Source organism: Podarcis pityusensis (genome assembly GCF_964106645.2).
Source record: "Podarcis pityusensis genome assembly, chromosome: 17".
Classification (NCBI taxonomy): domain Eukaryota; kingdom Metazoa; phylum Chordata; class Lepidosauria; order Squamata; family Lacertidae; genus Podarcis; species Podarcis pityusensis.
The window spans coordinates 41,272,079-41,298,283 of NC_138042.1; the positions used below are offsets into that span (position 1 = coordinate 41,272,079).

Here is a 26,205-nt window from a genome sequence, read left to right on the forward strand (position 1 = left end):
GGCAGCTATCCCTGAAGGCTGGAGAGCGAGAGGGGTCGGTACTCACTGACCCCTCTTGCTCTCCAGGCTTCAGGGAAAGCAACGCGTAGCCTCCGGAGCGCGGAGGGAGTGCTCCCTCTGCGCTTTGGAGGCTTCGCGTTGCTATCGCTGAAGCCAAGGAGCCTGCATTCACTCCATAGGATGCACACACATTTCCCCTTTATTTTTGGAGGGGGAAAAGTGCGTCCGATAGAGCGAAAAATACGGTATATTTTTTATGAAAAGTATAAGCAATCTCCCACAGAGCTATTGACATAAACTGTTGATAATGCACTGAATTCCACATTTGGGGAAATTCCCATTCTCATGCCTATCCTACCCTGACTTTGATTCTAATTCCCTCTTTCTTCCTCTCTCTCCCTCCCCCCATCTCTTAGGTAAACTATAGTTTATCCTTCCATTTACTTTATTAAGAATACAACCACCCACATTTTCCCTGCTGCTGTATTCCCACAATTTAATTGCTTTTCCTGAGAGATTAGGCTGGTCCTTTAGCTCTTTCCCCCCACGCTGTTGCCAACCTCTTAGCTCTTTTGTACTCACCCGCTTCCCCAGAATGACCATCAATATGCAGCCCATGATTGTCAAGGCAATCATTACGTAGCTGATCTTCACACGCATCTTGTTCCTCGCCGCGTCAACCATCTCAAACCTTTAAAGAATGAATTATCCTAAATTAATTGTCGTGGATTAGCATTGTCAAGCCATAGCTGCTTCCACTGCCTTGACCATCTTGTTAATGGGGGGAAATCAAAGGAAGAATCTAGTTAAAGGCTGCTAAGCCATAAGGCCTGTTGTGTTTGTCCATGGAGTTTTGTATGCAAGTCCATGGAGTGATGTATGGAAGTGAGAGCTGGACCATAAAGAAGGCTGATCGCCGAAGAATTGATGCTTTTGAATTCTGGTGCTGGAGGAGTCTCTTGAGAGTCCCATGGACTGCAAGAAGATCAAACCTATCCATTCTGCGTGCTCACTGGAAGGACAGATCCTGAAGCTGAGGCTCCACTACTTTGGCCACCTCAGGAGAAGAGAAGACTCCCTGGAAAAGACCCTGATGTTGCGAAAGATGGCGGGCACAAGGAGAAGGGGATGACAGAGGATGAGATGGTTGGACAGTGTTCTCAAAGCTACCAGCATGAGTTTGACCAAACTGCGGGAGGCAGTGGAAGACAGGAGGGCCTGGCGCGCTCTGGTCCAGGGGGTCACGAAGAGGCTGACATGACTAAACGACTAAACAACAACAAGAAGCCATAAGGCAAAACCCATTATTGTACCATTCTGGGGACTACATAACCCCTAGAGCAGGGGCCGGCAAGGTTTACCTTGCCTGGGCTGGTTCACTCCCACGGAGATGGCTCCATGGGCCAGATCGCATCTGTGCAGATGCGATTTTTGGCGTCTGCGCATGAGCAAACGATTTCTAGCACCGCGGAAGCAAGTCCCCGCTCCGCGCTGCACCGGTTTAGCACAGTGCGCAGGGGCTCACCGTGAAGGCAGCTTGGTTCACGGGCGGCTCTGGGGCGGTTTAAATGACCCCCAAGGGCCGCCTGTGGCCCATGGGCCGCAAGTTGCCAACCCCTGCCCTAGAGCTTGGGTTAAAAGTGTCCGGATTTTTTTCTTATTCAGGCAGAACCGCTGGCTTGGCCCAGTCCTGCTTGGCTGCTTTTGAAGTCCTTAGACCAGGAGAGCAGAATTAGGAGGCATGCAGGTAGGGCACAACTCTGACCTTCAAAAGGACCAACAGGTCCCTTCTCTTCTGAGGGAGGGAGAAAAACTAGCAGGCACTAGGAGCAGGGGGAGCCAAGTGCTCAGGAGCTTAATCTCCACACAGATGCTGCAAAGCAAGGTAAGGAGAAGGGGAAAGGAATACTTGCATGATGCAGACCACTCCAAAATCAAACCTTGAATGGACCTGACCAGGCAGAGAGAAAGACAGTGTGGGACTTCTGAAGAAAAGAGATCTACTGACAGTGAAGAAATGTCAGTATGGTCCCCTCCTGATGGATGTGTCTCTCTTCCATGGCTTATTCCATATTAAAGACAGTGTCGTCACTCGGCAGCCATAATAGAAAGGCCAACACAACCTGATTCCCGGTGCGCAAGGATGTCCCCATATGATCTATCAACAACTAAGGACACAGAGGAGCTTGAGAAGGTCTGAGTGAAGGGGCAAATGGAAAATGCCATACAATGTAAGCAAGTGTAAAGTGATTTATACTGGGGCGAAACAACAGCAGCAGCCCTCAACTTCACCAGAGGGATCTATCTAACTGACAGGATCTAAGCTGGCAGTCACTACAAAAAGGTTCTTGGGTCATGGCAGATAACCCAATTTGTGGCAGCTGTGAGGAAGGTGAATTCCATGCTAGGAGTCATGAGAAAAGGAGCTGAAAATAAAACAGCCAGTACCATTGTACAAATCAATGGTGTGACTGAACTGTCTACATTTCTGGTCTCCTCACCCCACAAAAGGATCTTGTAAAGCTGGAAAAGGTTGAGAAGATGGCAATCAAAATGAGCAAAGGTTACAACATTTGGGGCTTTTTAGTTTGGAAAAAAAAGTAAAGGGGAACACCACAAAGCTATGTAAAATGATGCACAGAAAGAAGAACGTGGGTACAGAGATACTTTTCTCTCTAGAACCCAGAGTTCTAGACTCTTACCTGGGTTCTAGAGAGAAGGGTCCTCCAGGGTTCTAGAGCTCGGAGTCATCCAATGAAGCTGGACGGTGAAATATTTTGGCCAAACCTCTTCACACAGCATATAGTTAAACTGTGGAACTTGCTACCACAATTAAGTCAAAGCTGGAAAGAACCTATGAGAGGAAACATTTCTAATGTTGCCTTTCCAAGCCAACATGTAGTCATCACCTCTGTCAACAGTGTGAAAAAAATGTTCAATAAGATAATAAGCAAACAGCTGACAAAATCTCAGAATATTTGGGTTAGTGCTTCAGCACCCTCACTATAAACCTAACAGGGTTCCCACAAAATCTGCTTTGCAGCTTTTTAAGAACTCAACACTAAAAGCCCATCTGCGAAATAATTCTTGCTCCAGAACTGTATCAAGGAAGAGCTAACACAAAAGCCTGGGAAGCTTTGTGCAATCTACAGTGGTACCTCGGGTTAAGTACTTAATTCGTTCCAGAGGTCCGTACTTAACCTGAAACTGTTCTTAACCTGAAGCACCACTTTAGCTAATGGGGCCTCCTGCTGCTGCCACGCCGCCAGAGCACGATTTCTGTTCTCATCCTGAAGCAAAGTTCTTAACCCGAGGTAGTATTTCTGGGTTGGCGGAGTCTGTAACGTGACGCGTGTGTAACCTGAAGCGTATGTAACCCAAGGTGCCACTGTATTCTGCCCGAATCTGTCGTTGTGCCTGTTTCTACAATTTCATTAAGAGTTTGCCGTTTGAGTAGTTAATTGGTGGAATCAGTAACATGCATGACAGAGTCAGTAACTTCTGGAAACAGAACTGATAATGTAATCACAGTTCAAAGTCAGTTGCTTCTGGCAGCTGCTGCCGATTGCTTTGCTCTTCGACGCAGCTGAAAACAAGCAGCAAGCTTTGAGTGTCTGGATCCCTTGATCAGCCTTGCAGAGGCCCTGCGCTACTATTTTTCACACTGGGTGACTACTACTACAAAGAACATATGATAGGAAGCTACAAAAGCACTCTGCAAGCCCAATAATATTCTTTGCTGATAGGATTTCCTTGAGACATGTGGTCAAATAGCACACAGACCCAAGCAGCACAGGACGGTGAGGCTCTCGGAAATGCTTCACTGCTTCATGTAAAACTAACATAGTCTTCATAAGGCTGGAAAAGGCTTTGATACAGGTCAGATGAACACCAATTTTATCCAGCCTGTATCTACTGAAAGCTCAGAACCCCAAGATGGACAGCGCTCAAGGGGCTCAGACCTAAAAACCAGCCCACACCTTATGCTCATCACATGACGCAGTGAAAAAATAGGCTGCCTCTGTTCAACTCTGTGTAACAAATTGGATTTCTAGACATTGGCAGAGGGAAAGACAAAGAAATAAGCAGAGGTAGACAGCACACAAGTTGATCCTTCTTTGCCTGCCTGTCTCCAAGGAGAATTTCAGAACCCTCAGTCAGAGCGCAGCTTGCACAGGACTACTTGTGATGGGATTAAAATGTAGCCAAGCCACATTACACCTCCTAATCCACATACCCGCAATCACTCATCTTTTATAAAATATTCTGGATTCTCTGAATATTACCAAGAATTACAACCAGAATTATGCAAATGGCAATTTTAGCCTGGTTTGTGCTTAATGCTAAGCCGTGGTTTGCTTTCCCAGAGTATGGCTTGTTTGAACATCCACACCCAACCCAAACTAACCAAGGTCTGTTTTCGAGCAACAAACCATAATGCGGAGCCAATATTTGTTGTTAACTTACAAGATCCACTGTTTAGCGTTATGTTCAAACCAAAGTGTCTTGCTTCGCCACAGTCTGTATAGTTCCCCTATCCTTCACCAAGCTACAGATGTGCGAGGCAAGAGTAGCTGGAAAACAAGCTGAAGACACAAGCTGTGACTTGCTTTCCTGCCTATGAGACAACCTATGGTTTGTTGAACAAGACGTGGTTAAAACAAGCCCTGACTTATTGTGTTGTGTGTGAACGCAGCCAATAATAATTTGAACATCTTGCTGTAACAGCTATCTGCATTTCACTGATTTAAAAAAATGGGTTGCGGAGAGAAAAGAGTATTACAGTGGTGCCTCGCAAGATGAAATTAATCCGTTCCGCGAGTCTCTTCGTCTTGCGGTTTTTTCGTCTTGCGAAGCACGGCTATTAGCGGCTTAGCGGCTATTAGCGGCTTAGCGGCTATTAACGGCTTAGCGGCTTTAAGAAAAAGGAAACAAACTCGCAAGAACTCGCAAGACGTTTCGTCTTGCGAAGCAAGCCCATAGGGAAATTCGTCTTGCGGAACGACTCAAAAAACGGAAAACTCTTTCGTCTTGCGCGTTTTTCGTCTTGCGAGGCATTCGTCTTGCAAGGCACCACTGTATCTTTATTCCTTTGCGAAGGGCATATGCCCGCTTTAGCATGAAATAATTACTGGAGTCAAATATGGAGTCATTTTAGCTACACTGGAAGTACAGTTTAAAGCAGTTTTTTAAATGCTTGGTTTGTGAAACTCAAACTTACGACACTGTTTCTGGTATATCCTCTTCTTTCTTGAAACGGCCCGTCCATAGCAACAACTTCTTGTCCCAGTCACTGGGCTTGTGTCCTGGAACTTTGAAAGAGGCTGTAGAAAGCAGGGGAGAGAAAATGCAGTGCTTGAGAACCAAACGCCTTATCCAGAAGGTGGAATCAAGATAGCGATCACTCACAGCACAGCCAATTACTTGAGGTATGGGGAGCCTCTGGCCCCCTCAGGCCTTCATCTGGACTCTGCTCAGTATCCCTGCTCCACCAATCAGGTTGGCAAAGCAGAGCACTCTGTCATTGCTTCACCAGCCTGATCAGCTCTGTACTGAGTTTCCTTGCACAATTCAAAGTGTTGGTGCTGACCTTTAAAGCCCTAAACGGCCTCGGTCCTGTATACCTGAAGGAGCGTCTCCACCTCCATCATTCTGCCCGGACACTGAGGTCCAGCGCCGAGGGCCTTCTGGCGGTTCCCTCATTGCGAGAAGTGAGGTTACAGGGAACCAGACAGAGGGCCTTCTCGGTGGTGGCGCCCACCCTGTGGAACACCCTCCCTTCAGATGTGAAGGAAATAAGCAGCTATCTTCTTTTTAAAAGACATCTGAAGGCATCCCTGTTTAGGGAAGTTTTTAATATTTAATGCTGTATTGTTTTTAACACTTGATTGGTAACCACCCAGAGTGGCTGGGGAAACTCAGCCAGATAAATTATTATCATTATTATTATTACTGGCTGAAGAGGAAGTGGATTCACTTTCTCAGTGACCAATACAGAAGCCAATCCAGCTAGCTTCAGCCTAGTTTGCTTATCTTGTCCCTGACCTTTCCTGTTGGGAAAAGAGAGGGGAAGGGAACTTGGTTTCATTAGGAACTGCCACCTCAAGGTACCTGAAACTGTCCCCTTTTATCTTCTGCTCAGCTATTCCTGATCATCTTAGCAGTGGCAGAGGAGAGATATGGGCTGGGATTACACAATCTCTCCCCACTCTGCTGATCGGGAAACAAGCCAGCAGCGTAGTAAGTACTGGGACTCTGGATCACCCTCTTCTCAGCTGTGTGCAGGAGAGATAGAAGGATGGCGCCTGTCTCCTCTGCAAGGGGGGGGGGGGCGGGTGTCATGTATATACATGTCTGCAAGAGTGTAGGCTAGCTCTACTTATTACTAGCCCTGATCCTACCAACTATGGTTTTGAGCCCTGTGGGTTTTTTTCTGCATGTAGATAAAACACTTTGCACACTGAGCCACTTCTGAATGATTAAAGAATTAGAGTTTTGACCATGGGGGTTTAGGAGCTTAAAATACCAGTAGCAAGCTATCTGCGTTTCAGACTGCTGATAAGAAGGTGAAAATTTTTCAGCTCATACCAACCAGTATGTTTGAACACAACAATCATGTCCCATTCCCTATTCATGAGTGTCTATCTACCAAAAAAAAAAGTGTGTGGTGAGGGGACAGTTGGTCCCAAATGCTAAACAGTGGGAAAGGCAAAGGTGCAAATGGGGATTAAAGGATTTAATGCTTCTAGACAGTAACAAGTTCAGAAAATATGGGCTGAGGTATCTTCAAGCCATCCACCTTCCTACACAAAGACACCTTCATTTACTAATGATCAACCACTTCCAAGTCCTTAGTGAGGGCATCACCAAACTCGGCCCTCCAGATGTTTTGGGACTACAACTCCCATCATCCCTAGCTAACAGGACCAGTGGTCAGGGATGATGGGAATTGTAGTCTCAAAACATCTGGAGGGCCGAGTTTGGGGATGCCTGCCTTAGTGGCTGCCTGTCAACTCAGAAGTAGGGCTTACTCCCAGATAAATTGGGTTAGGATTGCAGCCTTAGTCACCAAAACCCTTTAGACAGACAAGGCCTGATTTCAGCAAGTCTCACATACGGACTTTGGCTTGCAAAATATGGTAGCATACATAGTTAAGCAAACATAGCCATAGAAAGGAAGGTTAGTCAAAAGTTTATAGGGAAAGGAAATCAAACAGCAAGTCACCACATGAAGGTAAAGCTAGCACACACATTGCATACAATGTACATGGATCTACTTCCTCATTTTTAAATTGCACAAATTTAACGAAGAAAGTAAGATCCTCAATACAGAAGATGCATGCCGTTCATTCACTGTCCTAATTTCCAGTCAACAACTACTTCCCATTGCGCTATACTTTTTCCTTCAGTGTTAATGGGCTACATGCACACTTGTGGATATGCCACCATTCTTTCAGATACTGGAAAAAGAAATCTGATTTGGGGCATGCATATAAAACAATTTAAAAACTACCAATCAGCACCAGAGGCAGTCACATGCAAATACACATGTTGGATTTCCAGGCACGCTGCTGGACCCTATAGTTATATGCCCAGTTCTTTCCAGAACGACCAAACATGGCAGAAAAGAAAGAAATGAATTTGTACATAGTAGTCAATGATGGGTCATCAAAAAGCAGTTATTTACACAAAGGGTAAGGCTACTACCCTACACACAAATACTTGGGGAGCAGATTCCGTGAAACACCATATCACCAATCAAGCACGGAGACCTACATTGGCTCCCAGTACGTTTCCGAGCACAATTCAAAGTGTTGGTGCTGACCTTTAAAGCCCTAAACGGCCTCGGTCCAGTATACCTGAAGGAGCGTCTCCTCCCCCATCGTTCTACCCGGACACTGAGGTCCAGCACTGAGGGCCTTCTGGCGGTTCCCTCACTGCGAGAAGCCAAGTTACAGGGAACCAGGCAGAGGGCCTTCTCGGTAGTGGCGCCTTCCCTGTGGAACACCCTCCCACCAGATGTCAAAGAGAACAACAACTACCAGGCTTTTAGAAGACATCTGAAGGCAGCCCTGTTTCGGGAAGCTTTTCATGTTTGATGTATTATAGTATTTTAATATTCTTTTGGAAGCCGCCCAGAGTGGCCGGGGAAGCCCAGCCAGATGGGCGGGGTATAAATAATAAATTATTATTATTATTATTATAATTCTGGTTTACCTGAAGCCTGGGGTTTCGGCTTCTGCACATTCTCCGCTTGGGTTTTGCTGCACATCCTCCTGTTCACGAAGCGGCATGGTCCTCCACTTGCACGCAGAGCAGAAGGAAGACGTTTGTCCAAAATCCTAACAACTACGCCTGGGAGGAGGAAGGGGGTGGGAGGGGAGAAAGGTGACATGTTAGAAAAAGTTGCAGAATAAAGAGAGAAACGTAACACAATGCAGAAGACCCTACTCTTGGCTTCAGGTCCTTGAGCAAAACAGTGAATTTAAGAGGGAAAGCGCCACTGAACTCTGCAAGATGTGCTGGTAGAAGTACGACAGCGCCGGATTCAAGATGGTGCAGGCAGTTCTCCCACAGCAGGCGCCAAGCTGAGGGGGCACAAAGCAGTGGGAAGAACAATGACCTATTTGGGGGGGGAGGGTGCCAAATTTTGTGCTCACCCAGGACGACCTGTTACCCTTGAGTATCCTCTGACTGCATTTGCTTTTGTTTCTTTTTGGGAAATTTAATAAGAGCAACAGCAACAAAATCCTGTGGGGGAGAAAGCTCATCAGAAGATACCCTGATAGGTTCCATAGGGTCACAACTGGAAAAGATACGGTTTCGTGTACTCAAACATATTCAGTAGCCATCTCACACTTAAGTCATAAATATCTAGTGGATTGTTCAAAACACTAAGATGAGAAAGCAGAAAAAGCCACACATTTTTCAAAGTGTCAAAAATGAGCCACAGACTAGGTTTTCCAAGCTAGTTAAGAGTTGGTCAGGCGCCCTTAAAACATTTTTAGTGATGAAGTATTTGGCCTGCCATAAGTCAAACACAAATCAATATTTAGGTAAAGGTAAAGGGACCCCTGACCATTAGGTCCAGTCACGGCTGACTCTGGGGTTGCAGCGCTCATCTCGCTTTATTGGCCAAGGGAGCCGGCGTACAGCTTCCGGGTCATGTGGCCAGCAGGACTAAGCCGCTTCTGGCAAACCAGAGCAGCGCACGGAAACGCCGTTTACCTTCCCACCGTGGTGGTACCTACTTATCTACTTGCACTTGACGTGCTTTTGAACTGCTAGGTTGGCAGGAGCAGGGACCGAGCAACGGGAGCTCACCCCGTCGCGGGGATCTGAACCGCTGACCTTCTGATCGGCAAATCCTAGGCTCTGTGGTTTAATAATAATAATAATAATAATTTATTATTTATACCCTGCCCATCTGGCTGGGCTTCCCCAGCCACTCTGGGCGGCTTCCAAAAAAATTATTAAAATACTGTAATACATCAAACATTAAAAGCCTCGCTAAACAGGGCTGCCTTCAGATGTCTTCTAAAAGTCTGGTAGTTGTTCTCTTTGACATCTGGTGGGAGGGCATTTAACCCACAGCGCCACCCACGTCCCTAATCAATATTTACCAATACGTTATTAATGTATTAATCAATATTTACCAATACGTTATTAATGTATTAATCCATATTTGCCACTACATTCTTACTCCTCTCACCCACTGGAGTACGTTATGCCCAGACTACTTTGCATTTCTCTCCCCTTTTTCCTCCAGGGGGGCGAGGCTGAGAGGCGGGCGCCAAGGTCGCCCGGGCGAGCGGCAGCACCACCCGAAGCCGGGGCTCCCCGGGCCTTCCCGGCTCCGAGGCCGGGCAAGGGCGAGGGCGCGGCGCGGGGCGCGGACTAGGCCCGGCCGAGCTGAGGCACTCACCGGCAGCTGCAGCCATGGCCCCGGCTCCCCGCTTACGAAACGCGCCTCGGAGGGGAGGAAGGTCAGAAGCGGAGCGGAGAAGAAGAAGCAGGAGGAGGCGGAGTTGGAGCTGTGGGCGTCGCCGGCCTGGGAGGCTGAATGGCGGGCGGGCTGCCGGGGAAGAGGCTCCAGGGCCGCCTCCGTCGGCGCGCAGGTGCCGGGTTTCCTCGCGAGGAGGAGGACGCTCGCCTGTCTCCTGAGAAAGCAGCTGCAGGCAGAACTGGATAGGGAACAGCGGATTGGGAAAGGAGGACGACAAGGCTGTACAGTGGCACCTCGGGTTACGTACTTCATTCGTCCCGGAGGTCCGTTCTTAACCTGAAGCACCACTTTAGCTAATGGGGCCTCCCGCTGCCTCCACGCCGCCGGAGCCCGATTTCTGTTCTCATCCTGAAGCAAAGTTCTTAACCTGAAGCACTATTTCTGGGTTTGCGGAGTCTGTAACTTGAGGTGTATGTAACCCGAGGTACCACTGTACTTGGCTTGGTGGACTATCCCTAGTGAAATCCACGGGTCATATTACTCTAGCTTTGCCCCCGACGCTGCGTAGAAATTGGGTTGCCTCAAAGATTGATCCAGAAGCTCAACTGCAGGAATCCAAAGAACAATGTAGCAAACTACCTATTTTTAACTTCTCCCAAGACAGACTTTGTATGTGGTCTGAAAGTGGTGGAAAACCTCCTTCCCCATTACAGTGGTACCTCGGGTTACGTACTTAATTCGTTCTGGAGGTCCGTTCTTAACCTGAAACTGTTCTCTCCTTTTCCTACTCATACTGAAATACTGCCCCTCAATGAGGCCAAACTTAGATTCACAAAACGTTTAGGGGTCTGCGTCCCCCTGCGTCCCACAGGGAAAAAAGCACTGGATAATTCCCAAAATACAACACCATGTATTGCAGCAGCAAATACAGTGGTACTTCTGGTTACCGTACATACTTATCACCAAAGAATGGATGCTTTTGAATCATGGTGCTGGAAGAGACTCTTGAGAGTCCCATGGACTGCAAGAAGAACAAACCTCTCCATCCTTAAGGAAATCAGCCCTGAGTGCTCACTGGGAGGACAGATCCTGAAGCTGGGGCTCCAGTACTTTGGCCACCTCATGAGAAGAGAAGACTCCCTGGAAAAGACCCTGATGTTGGGAAAGATGGAGGGCGCAAGGAGAAGGGACGACAGAGGACGAGATGGTTGGACAGTGTTCTCGAAGCTACCAGCATGAGGGAGGCAGTGGAAGACAGGAGGGCCTGGCGTGCTCTGGTCCAGGGGGTCACGAAGAGGCGGACACGACTAAACGACTCAACAACATTTCCAAAATATAAGTTAAAAAACAAGTAAAATAAAACCTACATACAGTAACAGTGGCAAATGGCTTTAGATACCTGTTAGGTCCACAAATTACCATATAGCATATATTCAACATAAAAAACCAGCGACAATTTGTTGTTGACAAAGGACAGCTGGACATAGAAAGGGCCCCATTACCTTCAGTAGCTTAGGGCCTCATCAGACCTAAATCCGGCCCTGGCCATGCAGGAATCTCGATGAGGTAATCCATGGCAGGATCACAGAATTGTCAAGTTGGAAGAGGGTCCCCACCCCAAGGGTCATCTAGTCCAACCCCCAGCGATGCAAGAATCTCAATGGCAGAATCACAGAATTGCAGAGTTGGTGTCAGAGCTGCTGGAGTGCAGCAGAGGGAGAGTTGGGTTCATAGAATCTACACGCAACGCAACATGTACAGTCCAACGCAACATGAAAATCATGCATGGAATTCACTAGTTGAAACGGCTGGTTTCATAGAATGGATGGGAACTGTGGGGCATTGACTCAAAATTGCCAGCCATTTCTTTTTTTAATTTTCTCTTTTTTTGCGAGAACATTCCTAGATTTTTAAAAATTGGCAAGCGCCTAGGGATAAAGTTTTTGCAACACTCTCTCAATGCTTTGCATGAGTTTCTAATTTCATGTTTTTCATAAATGGTCAAGAGCGTGCCCAAGGCAGTGCATAGGAGAGTCAACAATCCAAAGAGGTTAAAGGCAGGAGGCAGCTCGGCCAGAGTAATTATCAACAGGATTACTGAAAGAACCAAGGAACAAAGTGATTCACTAACTAAGGAATTAATAGCTGGCATGGAGACTGAGAGGGAGTGAGGGGAGGCAATGTAGAACACCAGCAAATAGAAGCACTGTTGCACAGAATGCACCTCAACAGGTAGAAAAGTAGTGGGATGGGAAATGAAAATTCCTTTCATTTAGAAAACTAGATGTGAGGGATAAGGATTCTGGCCTGAACTTCTTGATGTACTTTTCTAAGTGTGGGATTTTTGTTTTTGTTTAGAAGAGCATTTACCCATCTTAAAGGTAAAGGGGCCCCTAACCATTAGGTCCAGTCGTGGCCGACTCTGGGGTTGCGGCGCTCATCTCGCTTTATTGGCTGAGGGAGCCGGCGTACAGCTTCCGGGTCATGTGGCCAGCATGACTAAGCCGCTTCTGGCGAACCAGAGCAGCGCACGGAAACACCATTTACCTTCCCGCCGGAGCGCTACCTATTTATCTACTTGCACTTTGACGTGCTTTCGAACTGCTAGGTTGGCAGGAGCAGGGACCGAGCAACGGGAGCTCACCCCGTAGCGGGGATTCGAACCGTCGACCTTCTGATCAGCAAGTCCTAGGCTCTGTGGTTTAACCCACAGCACCACCCGCATCCCTTCTTACCCATCTTACGAGTAGTCTAAAGTTGGTGAGAACTAGGGCCAAGGGCTGGAAGTAAAGAAGTGGCGTGTATGGGATGGCTGCTTTGGTCCTGTGTTGCTAGAAATAACCAAGAGTAGTATTTCTAGTTCTCCCTGATTTGTGAGAGAGAGAGCAGTGAGAGTTGAAAAGCAGAAAAAGACAGAATTTGGTTGGCATGGCTCTCAGGCCTAGATTCTGGCCCAGTGGCCGTTCATTTTCAAGGCATTTAAGGTGCAATAAAACTCTTTGCGGTTTTGGGTTTGGTTTTTTGCTGCAACAGACTAACTCATGGTTACCACTCTTGGAATCTAAACTTTTGAAAATGTGATATAAACCTATAGGCTGCAGTGGAGCAGCTCATTCTATTATCTCAGCATTCTGCCACCGTTCAGCCGTATGCATAGACCAGGTTTTATTCTTGGTTAATTCAGCCTCAAATAACGCAACTGCATGTACAACAAGTTGTGTATTCTTAAGCAAGTGCCAGCTGTTCATCCCCAGAGACAGAAGACTTGAGCAAGGCAGATTGAGCTTTTTTTTCTTTTTTTTTAATTTATCCAGCACCATAATTCTTGCAGCTGCTTATAGAAAAGAAACAAAATAATAGATTTATAAACAATAAAAAATTGTGTCAGCGAACAACATCCCCACCCCCAATAGTCAGCAGCCGAGATGTCTAGTGATATCTCAGAGGGCATTCCTAGTGAGAAAACAGTAGCAGGCTCCCGTTGACAGTCCTGGATTATCTGGATTGGAGTCAACTAATTTTAGTTAGAGTAGACCCATTGAAATTAATGACCTTGACTGACTTAGGTCCATTAATGTCAATGAGCAACAGGTAACATCCTTTGTACTGTCGTGGAAGCAATACAAGGCCAGCAGTTCACTGATCCAATTCATGTTGCTGGTTTTCTCCCAGTGCTGATTTTGATTAGTTCCCGCAAATCTTACAAGATCCGGACACCCCACAAATATAAAGATAATGTATACATGGCGGAACATTAAGTTTGCAGAAATATTTTTCAGTATAATCTGCAACCTTTCACCTCAACTCCTTCCCCCTGGGGCAACTGTCTTGTTTCAAGGCTTTCCTGGACTCTGGTCAAAGGTCTCATACATTGTTTCTCCTCCCCTTCTACCAAATGACCTCAACCCAGACTGCTCTGCCTTTATTTTAGTTATTTATGCAGTTACGCAACAGCTTTATACACTGGCTTTCAGGGCATAAAACCCTGTAGGCTTTTCTCCCTTTGTCCACAAGTAGAGAAAATGATTAGCACTGCAGATATCCCTTCAAATTTTTTCATCGTTTTAGAGCCAGCCTAGGCTGGGAGGGAGGGATGCGGGTGGTGCTGTGGGTTAAACCACAGAGCCTAGGATTTGCTGATCAGAAGGTCAGCGGTTCGAATCCCCGCGACGGGGTGAGCGCTCGTTGCTCGGTCCCAGCTCCTGCCAACCTAGCAGTTTGAAAGCACGTCAAAGTGCAAGTAGATAAATAGGTACTGCTTTGGCGGGAAGGTAAATGGCGTTTCCGTGCGCTGGTCTGGTTCGCCAGAAGCGGCTTAGTCCTGCTGGCCACATGACCCAGAAGCTGTACGCCGGCTCCCTCGGCCAATAAAGCGAGATGAGCGCTGCAACCCCAGAGTCGGCCACGACTGGACCTCATGGTCAGGGGTCCCTTTACCTTTACCTAGGCTGGGAGGGAGAAAAAGCAGGTGAAGTAGGCCCCATTGAATTCAACAGGACTTGCTTCTGAGTAGACATGCCCAGGCCCATGTGGCTACCTTTGGGTGGTATTCAGCTGCGTTTTACTCAGTTTTAATGAACACAAGCAAGTTAAGGCCATAAAATTCACGGAGTCTATTCTGAGCAAATGTTCGGGTTTATCCAGATTTCATTTTGCACTTTTGAGGCACTGGTCTGGGCTTTAAAACTCCCTGCCCCCCCCAAAAAAATAACCCCCCTGCTCCTTGGTACTATGGGTTGCATTAAACTAAGCCTTATTCAAGTCTGTCGAAATGAATGAACCGAAGTAACGATGTCTATTAACTTCTGTACTCTGAGTAAGACTAGCATTGAATATCACCCTATGTAAAGATGGGTGAAGATGGGGTGTCACACACAAATACACAGTGGACCCCTGGGTTGCGAACGTGATCCGTGCGGGAGGCATGTTCACAACCCACATCAAGAATACCTTTCTGATTGTCAGAGCCATGGGTGGTGCCTCCTCGCTTTCTGCCATCAAGGTTGTGTCACGTACATTTGGAAATGTACATCTAGTTATTTTTCCCCTTTAATTTTTTTGGGGGCCCCCCAAGAGTGTGGGGCCCTAAGCTAGAGCTTGTTTAGCTTATACCTAAATCCGGCATTTAAATCATAGCTGTCAACCTTTCCCTTTTTTTAAGGGACATTCCCTTATTCCAAATAGGATTCCTCGCAAGAAAAGGGAAAAGTTGACAGCGATGACTTAAATCCCTGCAGCCTGGCCGGGGGTTGGACTAGATGCCCCTCGGGGAAACGAACCCCACAAGCCGCGCTGGGGACAAAGCGGCCTCGCTCCTGATTGGAGGCCCGGGCGGGGGGCGTGGCCGCTGTGGCGTCGCGCCTCCCGATTGGCTGCCCTCGAGGCTCCCCGGCCTCTCCAAGATGGCGGCGCCCAGCTCTTTCCTCAACTGTGAGGAATACGCCGAGTTCCAGGTAGGAGACGCGGCGGCGGCGGCGCGGAGGGAAAGCGGGGAGCGGGGCTGCCTCGTCGGAGCGGGAGGCCCGGCTCTGCCGTCACGGCCGGAGAGGCCTCTGCCTGAGGGGGACCGAAGAACCGGCTGCCCATTCAGCGCGGCGGCGGCGGCAGCGCCCCCTTCCACCTTCCCGGGCCGGCGCTCGCCCTCTTGCTCCTCCGGCCGAGGGGGCGGCAAGGGCAGGCAGGGTCGCCCGGCTCCCGCGGCCTCGGAGGGGGAAGCCGGCTGGGGCTCGGAGCCGCCCGGGGAGAAGGAAGGGGCTCCGGCAGTTTCCGCACGTGCCGCTCGGAGGGCAGCCGGGGAAGGGGCGCCGCCGGGAGAGGGACCAGCCCGGAGCCGAAGCCTCTGGGGCAGAAGGAGGGAAAAGGCTCAAGGAGTCAGAAATCCCACACAAATGCGGAGTGGAGCCTCTTCAGACGGGGCCCTTCAGGCAACTCCCGCAGCCAAGGTGCTGCCAAATATTATTATTATTACAGTGGGACCTCGGGTTACATACACTTCAGGTTACAGACCCCGCTAACCCAGAAATAGTACCTCGGGTTAAGAACTTTGCTTCAGGATAAGAACAGAAATCGTGCAGCAGCAGCAGGAGGCCCCATTAGCTAAAGTGGTGCTTCAGGGTAAGAACAGTTTCAGGTTAAGAACGGACCTCCAGAATGAATTAAGTTCTTAACCCGAGGTACCACTGTATTATTATTTCCCCAGCCACTCTGAGCGGCTACAACAGAATACAGTGGTACCTTGGGTTAAGAACTTAATTCATTCTGGAGGTCCGTACTTAACCTGAAACTGTTCTTAACCTGAAGCACCACTTTAGCTAATGGGGCCTCCTGCTGCTGCTGCACGATTTCTGTTCTCATCCTGAAGCAAAGTTCTTAAGCTGAAGCACTGTTTCTGGGTTAGCAGAGTCTGTAACCTGAAGCGTCTGTAACCCGAGGTACCACTGTATTAGTAGTACAGTCATACCTCGGGATGAATACGCTTCAGGTTAGGCAAATTCAGGTTGCACTCCGCAGCGACCCAGAAGTAACGGAGCGTGTTACTTCCGGGTTTCGCAGCACACGCATGTGCAGACCGTCAAAATGACGTCATGCGCAGAAGCGCCGAAACGTGACACGCGCAGACACGGATCCCGTTCGCATCCCGAGGTACCACTGTAGTAATAATAATAATAAGTGATAAAACATCAAACATTAAAACCTTCCCTAAAAAGGGCTTCCTTCAGATGTCTTCTAAAAGTCAGAGAGTTGTTTATTTCCTCGACATCTGGTGGGAGGGCGTTCCACAGGGCGGGGGCCACCACCGAGAAGGCCCTCTGCCTGGTTCCCTGTAGCTTTGCTTCTCGCAATGAGGGAACCGCCAGAAGGCCCTCAGAGCTGGACCTCAGTGTCCGGGCTGAACGATGGCGGTGGAGACGCTCCTTTAGGTATACTGGGCCGAGGCCACTTAGGGCTTTAAAGGCCAGCACCAACACTTTGAATTGTGCTCCGCTTCCCTTTGGATCACAGAGGTGCCAGCCTGGGCACCCCAGGACCTCCATGCCCGCTGCCCGGGCTTCCACCCTTAGACTCAGCAACTGTAACTGTCCAGTGGTTTGATTTCATCCCCACACGCCCTCTTCCATTCTCTCTCCAGATGGATGCCAACGCATACATTGGTGGTGGTGGTGCTGCTACTACAAAGTGCGCACGTTGCTTTGTAGATTGCTCAGAGCAGCTCCCTGAAAAACAACAGCCCTGCAAAGGAGATCGCTGTTATGTCCAGACGACTCCCCATTTGTGTGGGGGTTGTGTTCTGAGACACCTCTCACATCAGTGAGATGCACATAAGCCCCGTCCTGCCCCCTTCCGGTGCCAAAAACAGCACATGCATCCATGGTCCCGTGTGTGTTGAATGCACACGAACAGGGAGTTGAGTGTATTTATGCATACTACACACCCACACACACACCCTCTACCTTTTTTCCCAATAACAGGGACTTGGATAAAAATAATAGCTAGAAACATAGGGGAGTGGAGAACCCCAAATATTATTTTTTTTAAATGGGCAGAAGATTCCTGCATTTGCAGGGGGTTATTACTATTATTACTATTGTAATTATTAAATTTTAACCATTCATTCATTAAATTATAATTAAATTGGACTAGATGACCCTCATGGTCCCTATGATTTTGTGTTTACTGCTTGCTAAAGCCTGGGAAATATGTATCAATGGCCACTGTTTGCCAGTGGGAAAAGAAAGCAAATAACAAAGTAAATGAGAATGAAAATGTGAAAACAGTATATGAAAATGCCCCCTCCTGCGAATGGATTTATGAAATATTGGCGTAAGATGAAACAAAACATCGTTCAACTAATTCAGCATTTGTTTATTACTCTAAGGGTTTGTTCCTTTTTTCACAATGTGACCCGAAGCAGCTTGCTTATGTTAAAACCAATTCAGAACATTCCATAAAAATTGAAAAACAGATCAGGATATTCTGATCTCATCCTACTAAAAGAAGCCACTGTACCACCCTTCAAATTAAGGGCCAAATACTAGGTAAAGTGAAAAGTATTTGCCTGGTACCTAAAACTAGATAAAGGTGGCATCAGGTGTGCCTCCCTGGGGATAGCGTTGCACAAGTGGGGTGCCACCACTGAAAAGGCCACATCTCATGTTGCCAACCTCCTGTGGAGGAGGCGCATGAACGAAGACCTCAGATGATGAGTACAGGATCCAAGTCAGTGGTGAGGAGCCTTCAGGTACTGAACAACATAAGGCTTTATGGGTCGAAACCAGCACTTTGAATTGAAATTGGTAGCCAGTGCATCATTGTCATATTTTAAGACTGCCCTGCCCCGTTTAACAACCTAGCCACCAAATACCAGCTGCAATTTCTTCGACGTGTCTTCAAAGACAGCCCAATGTATAATGCATTACAGTAGTCCAACTTAAGAGGTTTCCAGAGTATAGACAACAAAAATTCGACTCTCCCTGTTCAGATAGGAATGCAGCTGGATCACCAGTCGAAGCTGATAGAAGGAACTGTATTGATGATGTTTAGATAGCGTATATGTATGTGCTAGGGGCTGCGCCCCTGCTCACAGCGCTCACCAACCCCTCTGCTGTTCCTGTCACATTATTACCCCTTCTCACCCCATGCAACTACTAAATTCCCTTTTTACCTTTCCAGTCCCATTTCTGCACTTCTCTCTTCTGTTCTGCCGCACCACTTTGCACCACTGTTTTCACCTTCACTTGCTTGCCCATGCCTCCCCTCCCTCCTTATGTGCACTTTGTGAAAGTAATATACCCTGAATGGAGGTTTTCATATCTCTTTTTTAAAAAATAATGCTGCACATTAATAGCTCAGACGCAGAATTTAATTCTAGGGGAAATTTAGGGGTGAGTTGTCTTGTCTGTACTTTTTTCCTTTCAGGCCTTAATTTGGTTTATGTTCAGTATTTTCTGGCTAAACCAACATGCAAATCAGTTTGGGTTAGTCTGTAATAATTCGGAATATTTAAATCCTAAAGATTTAAATAGTAGTACATCTTTATAGAACATACTTCCCGGGTTTTTTTTCTTTTTCACTCAAGCCTTAGAATCAACGTGTCTGTTTTTCTTCTACAGGAGTTGCTCAGGGTGATGAGAACCATCGATGACAGAATAGTCCATGAGTTAAACACCACTGTCCCAACAGCTTCTTTTGTAGGAAAAGTTGATGCTAGCAAAACGTGTAAAGAACTTCATCAGTCGGTAAATGCATTTGTTGCCGTTCTATTATTTGCGTTTTGGTTTTTAACTCATAAAATGTGGTAATAGACATGTCACTCATTAATGCCATGCTACATAGTGAGTATGTTTAACTACTTCATTCTCTGGAAGGACGTTGTTACTGCTTTTGTCACTGTCAAGAGGTAGGTTCAGGCAGGGATAGTTATAAATTATTTTAAAGTCTAATAATAAACAGAAGTACAAAAAAAAATTTGGGGATAAACCCTAAGAGATAGGAGGAATGCGCAAAACAGATTAATAAGGACTGAGTGTGCTCAGTGGGCACAAAATTCTGAGTGGCTTTTGGGGGGCAGGGGAGAAGGAGGATGGGGGAAATTGACTATTCTGGAAAAGAGTATGGCTGACTGGAACTTGGAAACCTATGCTGCAACATTTTATTTCAAGCTTCACTTGTAATCAATAATCCCCATGACGAGTTAATAATAGTTAACCATAAATCTGAAAGTCTGGCATAGTGAATGTCTTAGAAGGCTGTAGTGCTGCTGAAGTTAAGCAAATTGGAACTGTCATTCCCCTGGACAGGACACCAGTGGGAGTCCCATGGAACAGTAGAATAGAATAATATTTAATAATAATATAAACTAAAAAGTTTTACCTTTCTGTGTTCTCTCTCTCTCTCTCTCCATGGCCTCCCTTCCTTCAAGAATGAGTCTTGTAACTGCCTCTCACTCACACTGGCTCCTTCCTCCAAATACTGTCAGTATCTTTCAATGCTCCTTTCAGTCTCAGGCGAGTCAGTACCAGTGTTCTCAATGATCTGGGCCTTATCCTGTATGAAAAGGAATCTGTCCCCACCCCACTTATGGTCTTAGTGCCTTTCTAAGACAGCCTCTTAAACAGCTTTCTGTATTTTAAGTAAATTAAATTGAAATATCTTAAATTGGCTTTCTGTCATTTTAAATAGCATTATATTATGGGTTCAGAGTCTCGCTCTTCATTTTCTTGTTTACGCCCTTTAGCAGTGCTCTTAACAAGGATGTACAATAAAAGTTGAGAGAACCTTTTTACACATCAGGCAATGAATTCTTACTGGTGCAACCAGCAGGATATAGTCTACCCTGGAGAAGCAGCCTAAGGAGCTCTTGAAACTTCAGGGTACATTAAAAGTTGGAAAGGTAGTTCTGAATGTATCTCGTGTACAACATTTAAATATGAGAACTGTATGTTGCCACTCTCCCCTCCACTTACCATTTCAAAGAAAGTGAACAGGAGTAGAACCAGTTCATGAAAGCTGTATTATTCTCAAGCAGTGAGGATTTCTCTCTAGTATCTAAATTGACAGACTTTTTCCTTGCTTTCTGCTGCGGCAGAAATTTTCCATTTAAATTTCTGCATAACCTCTAGGGTATCACTGACTGCACAGTTACTGGGTGAGCTGTAGGTTTTCTGGCTGCATTTGTGAGTAGGAAGGCGAGAAAGCTGGTTGGGAGTAAAATGATCTTGTGGAACATCCATTGCATGCACGTTGAAAGATTCACATTCTGTACAAAAATCATTCAATTTATTCCCTGCTTCTAACAGGTGATTGGATAGCTGACTCTTTTCTTTTCACTATTTATTTAGCTGGCACAGGCTCATGAAAGCAGAGAGAGAATAATCAAAACCTGTATTGCCCAAGCTTCCAGTGTAGTAGAATCTTTGCAGGAAGAGAGGAGGAAATCTCTGGAGGATACGGCATTGTTAAAAAGGCTCAGGAAAGAGCAGACAAAGGTGAGTGGAAGAGTTTTAAGACTTATTTCCTTGTTATTATTATATGAAAAATAGTGTACAATTCATAATCGCAAGCGGAAAAAAGATAGTACAGTGGTACCTCAGGTTACATATGCTTCAGGTTACAGACTCCGCTAACCCAGAAATAGTACCTTGGGTTCAGAACTTTGCTTCAGGATGAGAACAGAAATCGTGCTCCGGCGGCACCAGGAGTCCCCATTAGCTAAAGTGGTGCTTCAGGTTAAGAACAGTTTCAGGTTAAGAACGGACCTCCGGAACGAATTAAGTACTTTACCCGAGGTACCACTGTACATGCAGGTCTTGCTTACTGAACGTAGGCCTTTCTGTCTGGCCCTTGGGAGATTTCCCTGGCCCCTCTCCCTCTCACCAGTCCCATCCTTTCTCCTCATGCTGCACCCCTTATCAGCCTTGCACCCCTTACCAACACTTCGTAAGTGTTTTGCCTGGCTAAAATATGCCCTTGAGCCCTGATGACGTTTCTTGCATTATCATGGATGGAGGATAGAGGGTGTGTGCAAGACTGTGCAGAAAACAGCCTACTGTACAAAGGCAAGGGAACCTGCCCCTCCGTCCAAAAAAGGTTCCCCATCTGCTTTGTGGCCTCTTGGACAGGAAAAAAAAATCCCCTTCCACCAGTGAAATGTTCTAATATCTGTTCAAGGCCAGGCTCCTGATACCTATGTTAAATTCACATATTTGCATGGAAAGGTTCACTTGCTGGATGGTAGGGTCTGGACCACTACAATGTTCAGGGATCTTCAGTGTTTGCCATAATGTTTTTATTTACACGAATAAATGTTTCAGCTTCTACATGGTTTCACTGGATGATAAAGAACATGATCCAAGTCAGTCTGCTGCTGATAGGAACCCATCCATCTTGCCAAGCTCCTAATGCAGAGAGTACTTACCTTCTTTCCTTTCTCCCACAGTTGAGATTAATGCAGTCAGAGCTGAACGTTGAAGAAGTGGTAAATGATAGAAGCTGGAAGGTATGGCATCCTCTTGACTCGAGATTTCGGATCTCTGTGTGAATATTTGTTTGATGCAACACATTAAGACTGTGATGAGATGAAGCGTGATGATGCAGGCTAGGTTAAAATAAGGAGCGGAGTAGAAATACTGTGAATAAGCAGTTCTCAAACTTGTTTGGCCTGCTGCTCACTTTTCAGGAAAAAATACATACTCAGCGCATTCTGCAAATCTACCTTCTTAAGCAAAGAAACAGAAAGATGCAGCGACAAATTTGGTTCTTTTATGTATCTGTATTTCTACGTCCTGCAACATAGTAAAGAAAGATGTTGTAAATAAGACATCTTGAAGCTTGAAATTATAAAATTGTTTATAAAAATCAACCATAGTATCATTTGCACTACACACAGAAAACTAGGATAACGAAAGATAATATTAAAATAAAAATTAAGAATAACATAAAAAATAATGCTAATGAGAAGGATGAATCTGGTGTGCTGCTATCAGTTTATTAATGTTTGGTTCTGCAAAGTGGACTAGGCCCCAGGATTAAAAAACCCATGGGGCGGAGCAGAGTGAAGCCTTCCGACTCAGTCTGATCCACCCCAGGGGCAGGTCCAGCACCTCAGCCCGCCTGCCATTGGCTGAATAGGCAAGCAAGCTGCAATTCACTTCCGGGGCTTGAGGGAACCTGAAACCCAGGTGTCAGGCTTCGGGGGATCGGATCCCTCCCCCGGTGGCAGTAAATAAGCAGATCAAACAAAAGGAGCATTCTTACCAGTTAGTTTATTTAATAATCACAGTGAGAGACAAAGGAATGCATCTCTCTCTAGAAATGGTGTTGCTCCCAGTTAAGGTTCACCCCCTCCGTCCCCCTTAATCTATGTCACTCCTATGCCAGGTAATCTAAGCTTATTGTCACTGCGCTTTCTGTTCTATCACTATCAAAAGCCCGTCTAGTCTTAGGCGAAGAGGGGAATCTGCCAGCTGTCTCTCTCCTGGCGTTTCCTGTTCTAGCTGTTCCTCACCCAGTATTTCCCAGCTTTCCCCCTCTGGACTATTCCCCTCTGCAAACCACTGTTCTAAACCAATACTGCCTTCCTGCCCTTGGGAAGGTTCAGGACAATGGGGGGGGGGGAGCCCTCCCACCATTCCTCCTCAGTCCAGTCCCTGACACTGGGCAAAACCCCTCGCTCCGGATCCAGGCGAGGCATCGTCACCGTCCCACAGTGGCGCCCAACCTGGTGGTAAGCATCATTGCACAGCAGATGAAACCTGTATGAATGGTTTTTCAAATTTTTCTTCTTTCTTTATACTTTTACTGCCCCCTGTTTTTATTCAACATCCCCCAATTGCAGCTGAGGCTATTACCGCCCCCCTGGATCGTAGCAGCTCCCCCCCCCATGGGGTGGTATTGGCCACTATGGGAAATACTGCTCTAAATAAATAAAACAAATAGTCTAGGTATCTAAGATGGACACAAAACAGATGAGAACAATAAAAATGTAACAAAAAATATAAAACAAAGCACATTTTATGTATGGATAAATCTGTTGGCAACATATGCATAGTTGATTGGACTGTAATTAATCCTTTATTTTGGGGGGTAAAGTTTTATTAGTATTATATAATTTTAGAATGCATATAAAACAGAGATTAAAAATATAACAACAGTCAAAAATTTAAAGATGAAAAACAAAACTATAAAATATACACACATGCGTTAATATAACAAAGTCCAAGTAAAGGCTATCAGCTTTATCAGATCGGCAAGCATAGTTCCAGATTTGCCAGGCTTGTGATGAGGGTTGTCTTGAGAATGGTGGTTCTGCTTTATGCTTCTTAAGGGACTGCCAGATCGTATAAAAATGTTTGGAGGTTCTTGTCCTTGTCAAAATCTCAAATTATGCATGATTTTCTCTATTAGAGCTATATTCCAGAGCGAGCGGTATCAGGCGTCCAGTTTAAGATTTGGGCTGTTTCCCATTGAGTTGCGATTACTGGAGGAGGAGGAGGAGGAGGAGGAATAATAATAATAATAATAATAATAATAATAATAATAATAATATATTTATACCCCACCCATCTGGCTGGGTTTCCCCAGCATTTTGCTCCCCAGCAGATTAGGTGTTTTGAACATTCATTGCACCCTTACTTGTATTAACAATATTTATTTCAAGAACCAATCCCTCTGTCTTGGTGTCTTAGGTATTTAATGAACGCTGCAGAGCTCATTATAAGCCTCCGAAGAGTCAGTGACGCAAAGGAGGGGATGTCTTCCCCTGAAAGTGAACTTCAATCATGCAGATAAGAGAAGAAACATGGAACAAGCCGCTTGGGACCTTTTGAGGGGGGGAAATCAGATCTGTGGGGCTCAGCCCAGTGAATCGTTTTGCTAATTAAGATAAATCAACTGCTATTTTGTATGGAAAGAAGTCTTTTTTATTAAAGAAAAGAAAAAACCAGATGGAATGTGATGACAGCATTTTAACTTCAGCATTTCCAGATCTACAAGTATCCTTTAGACAGGATGAGAGAATAATGTCTCTATCTCTTCTTGGACCAGAAAGTTTCACCTTTTTATTTTGGTTTCTAGGATGGCTAAATTTGGGCTGTATCATCTGGCCTGGTTCTAAAACTGGCATAGGTCTTAAAAGATTACTGCTGTGATAAAAGGAAGTTAATAGGTAATACTTGATACAAAGTGGGAATTTACCTTTTAACTACATGTAGCATTCTGTAAACAAATCCAATTTTGACTGGCGATGTAGCCAGTTTAAACTGTGGACTCCAGTTGCAGTCTGACATATCCAATGGTGCCAGTTGTGAATTGCTTTATAGTGGACACTTTTGGAGTGTGGATGTTGACATCTATATCTTTTTGGCTTGGATGCTGAAATAATTTGAGAGTGAAAGATATTAAATTCATGAATTTGCTACATGACGCAAATACTAAATGCCTCTCATCAATTTCACGGATGACATGCCAATGTGGACAGACCTATAGGTAAATTCACTTCATATCATGTTAACTATAAGTCTCTCTTTATAAGTGACCTACCAGGGAGTTACACAGCGTAATTACTCACCTGCGGAAATAGCAGATTTCCCCCCCAATATGTCAACAGAGTTTCTTGAAATTAAGTCCTATTGATCAAGTTCTAGAACAGTCACAGTTCTAATTCGTGGGAGAGAAAAAGGTGTGTGTGTGTGTGTGTGTGTGTGTTAAATTGAACTCGAGAGAATATGCCTTCGTTAGATGTAACTGTCTGATATTCAAATAAAGGAAATTTACACTGCTCAACAGCTGGACAACATGACAGGCTTTCCAATAGTTCTCTCCTTATATAATTTTGAATACAATTCTTTAATGCCATTTTAAATGTATAAAATAAATTTTCAAGCCCTATGCAGGTTTGCTGACAATTTTCTAAAAGCTTAGCCTTATAATAAAGCACAAATACTATCTAATTGGCTTGTTTTAGGAGACCAACAGATTGCCTTACTCTCGTCATGAGATTCCAGTGTGAGGGAAATTGGCTCTGAAAAGCACACAGAACACATGGTTACACTCTCCAAAGTGTGTAGATATTTCATTTCAAAAGCCATCAAGGTGTATAGAAAGCAAAAAATAAAATCCTGCCATAATTACCAACATTCCAGAGTCACAATGCAAGCTTCTCACTGTGTGATGACTCAATTTCCTAAACCCACCTGTGTATAGAAATCTTTATGCTCTCCCTGACAAGACACGGCTGCTTCAGATTCCTTTTTTTCACATCCCATTATAATGATTAATTCATTATTAAAAATTCCTTTTATCGGGAATTAGAGGTTGGATTGTAATTATTTTAATTAAGACCAATTATGGGGGTAGGATTTCCTGTAACGAGGGTTTTCTGGATCTCGGGTTGGCCTGCCACACACCTCACCTTAGCTCTGTATTTCCAGCAAGTAATGATCTAAACTGAAACAAAAGGAAGAACTGTAGAAACAATTTTTTTTAAAACAAAGAAGAATTGAATAATCCATACCCTTTCAGGGAATGCTGTACATTCCAGATAATGAATGGAACCTGTTTATAATGTGCCAAGACAGATGATAGAAGCAGATACCACACATCCAAGCCGGTGTAAAGTCTGCATGCCTTTATTTAAACAGTACTTCCAAATGTAGACTTGGATTTGAAAATTGTGCAAGCGGTTATTTACTTGGCCCACTGGAATGATGTTATGTGAATATATGAGTATTCAGAGATCATAGGGTTAAGAGTTAAGATTGCTT

The 26,205-nt window shown here is 45.5% G+C and overlaps 2 protein-coding genes and 1 long non-coding RNA gene across 3 annotated transcripts in view; 1 reads left to right on the plus strand and 2 right to left on the minus strand.

Annotated features, from left to right (window-relative positions):
- Window positions 1-26,205, minus strand: part of LOC308466480 — a 62,738-nt gene that overhangs the window by 4,549 nt on the left and 31,984 nt on the right. The window lies entirely within an intron of this gene.
- FAM162A (family with sequence similarity 162 member A) overlaps window positions 1-26,205 on the minus strand; it is a 178,003-nt gene that overhangs the window by 1,329 nt on the left and 150,469 nt on the right. Inside the window, exons 2-5 of the mRNA XM_080987273.1 lie at window positions 9,926-9,948; window positions 8,218-8,355; window positions 5,222-5,324; window positions 583-691 (exon numbers count right to left, since the gene is read on the minus strand). Of these exons, the coding sequence (XP_080843399.1) occupies window positions 583-691; window positions 5,222-5,324; window positions 8,218-8,355; window positions 9,926-9,941 (366 nt within the window). The 5' untranslated portion in view covers window positions 9,942-9,948. The remainder of the gene's footprint in view (window positions 1-582; window positions 692-5,221; window positions 5,325-8,217; window positions 8,356-9,925; window positions 9,949-26,205) is intronic.
- MIX23 (mitochondrial matrix import factor 23) lies at window positions 15,278-25,225 on the plus strand. The gene is made up of 5 exons (XM_080987259.1): window positions 15,278-15,399; window positions 19,057-19,182; window positions 20,785-20,931; window positions 21,882-21,941; window positions 24,130-25,225. The coding sequence occupies exons 1-5, from the start codon at window positions 15,349-15,351 to the stop codon at window positions 24,178-24,180; spliced, it is 435 nt and encodes a 144-aa protein (XP_080843385.1). The 5' UTR covers window positions 15,278-15,348; the 3' UTR covers window positions 24,181-25,225.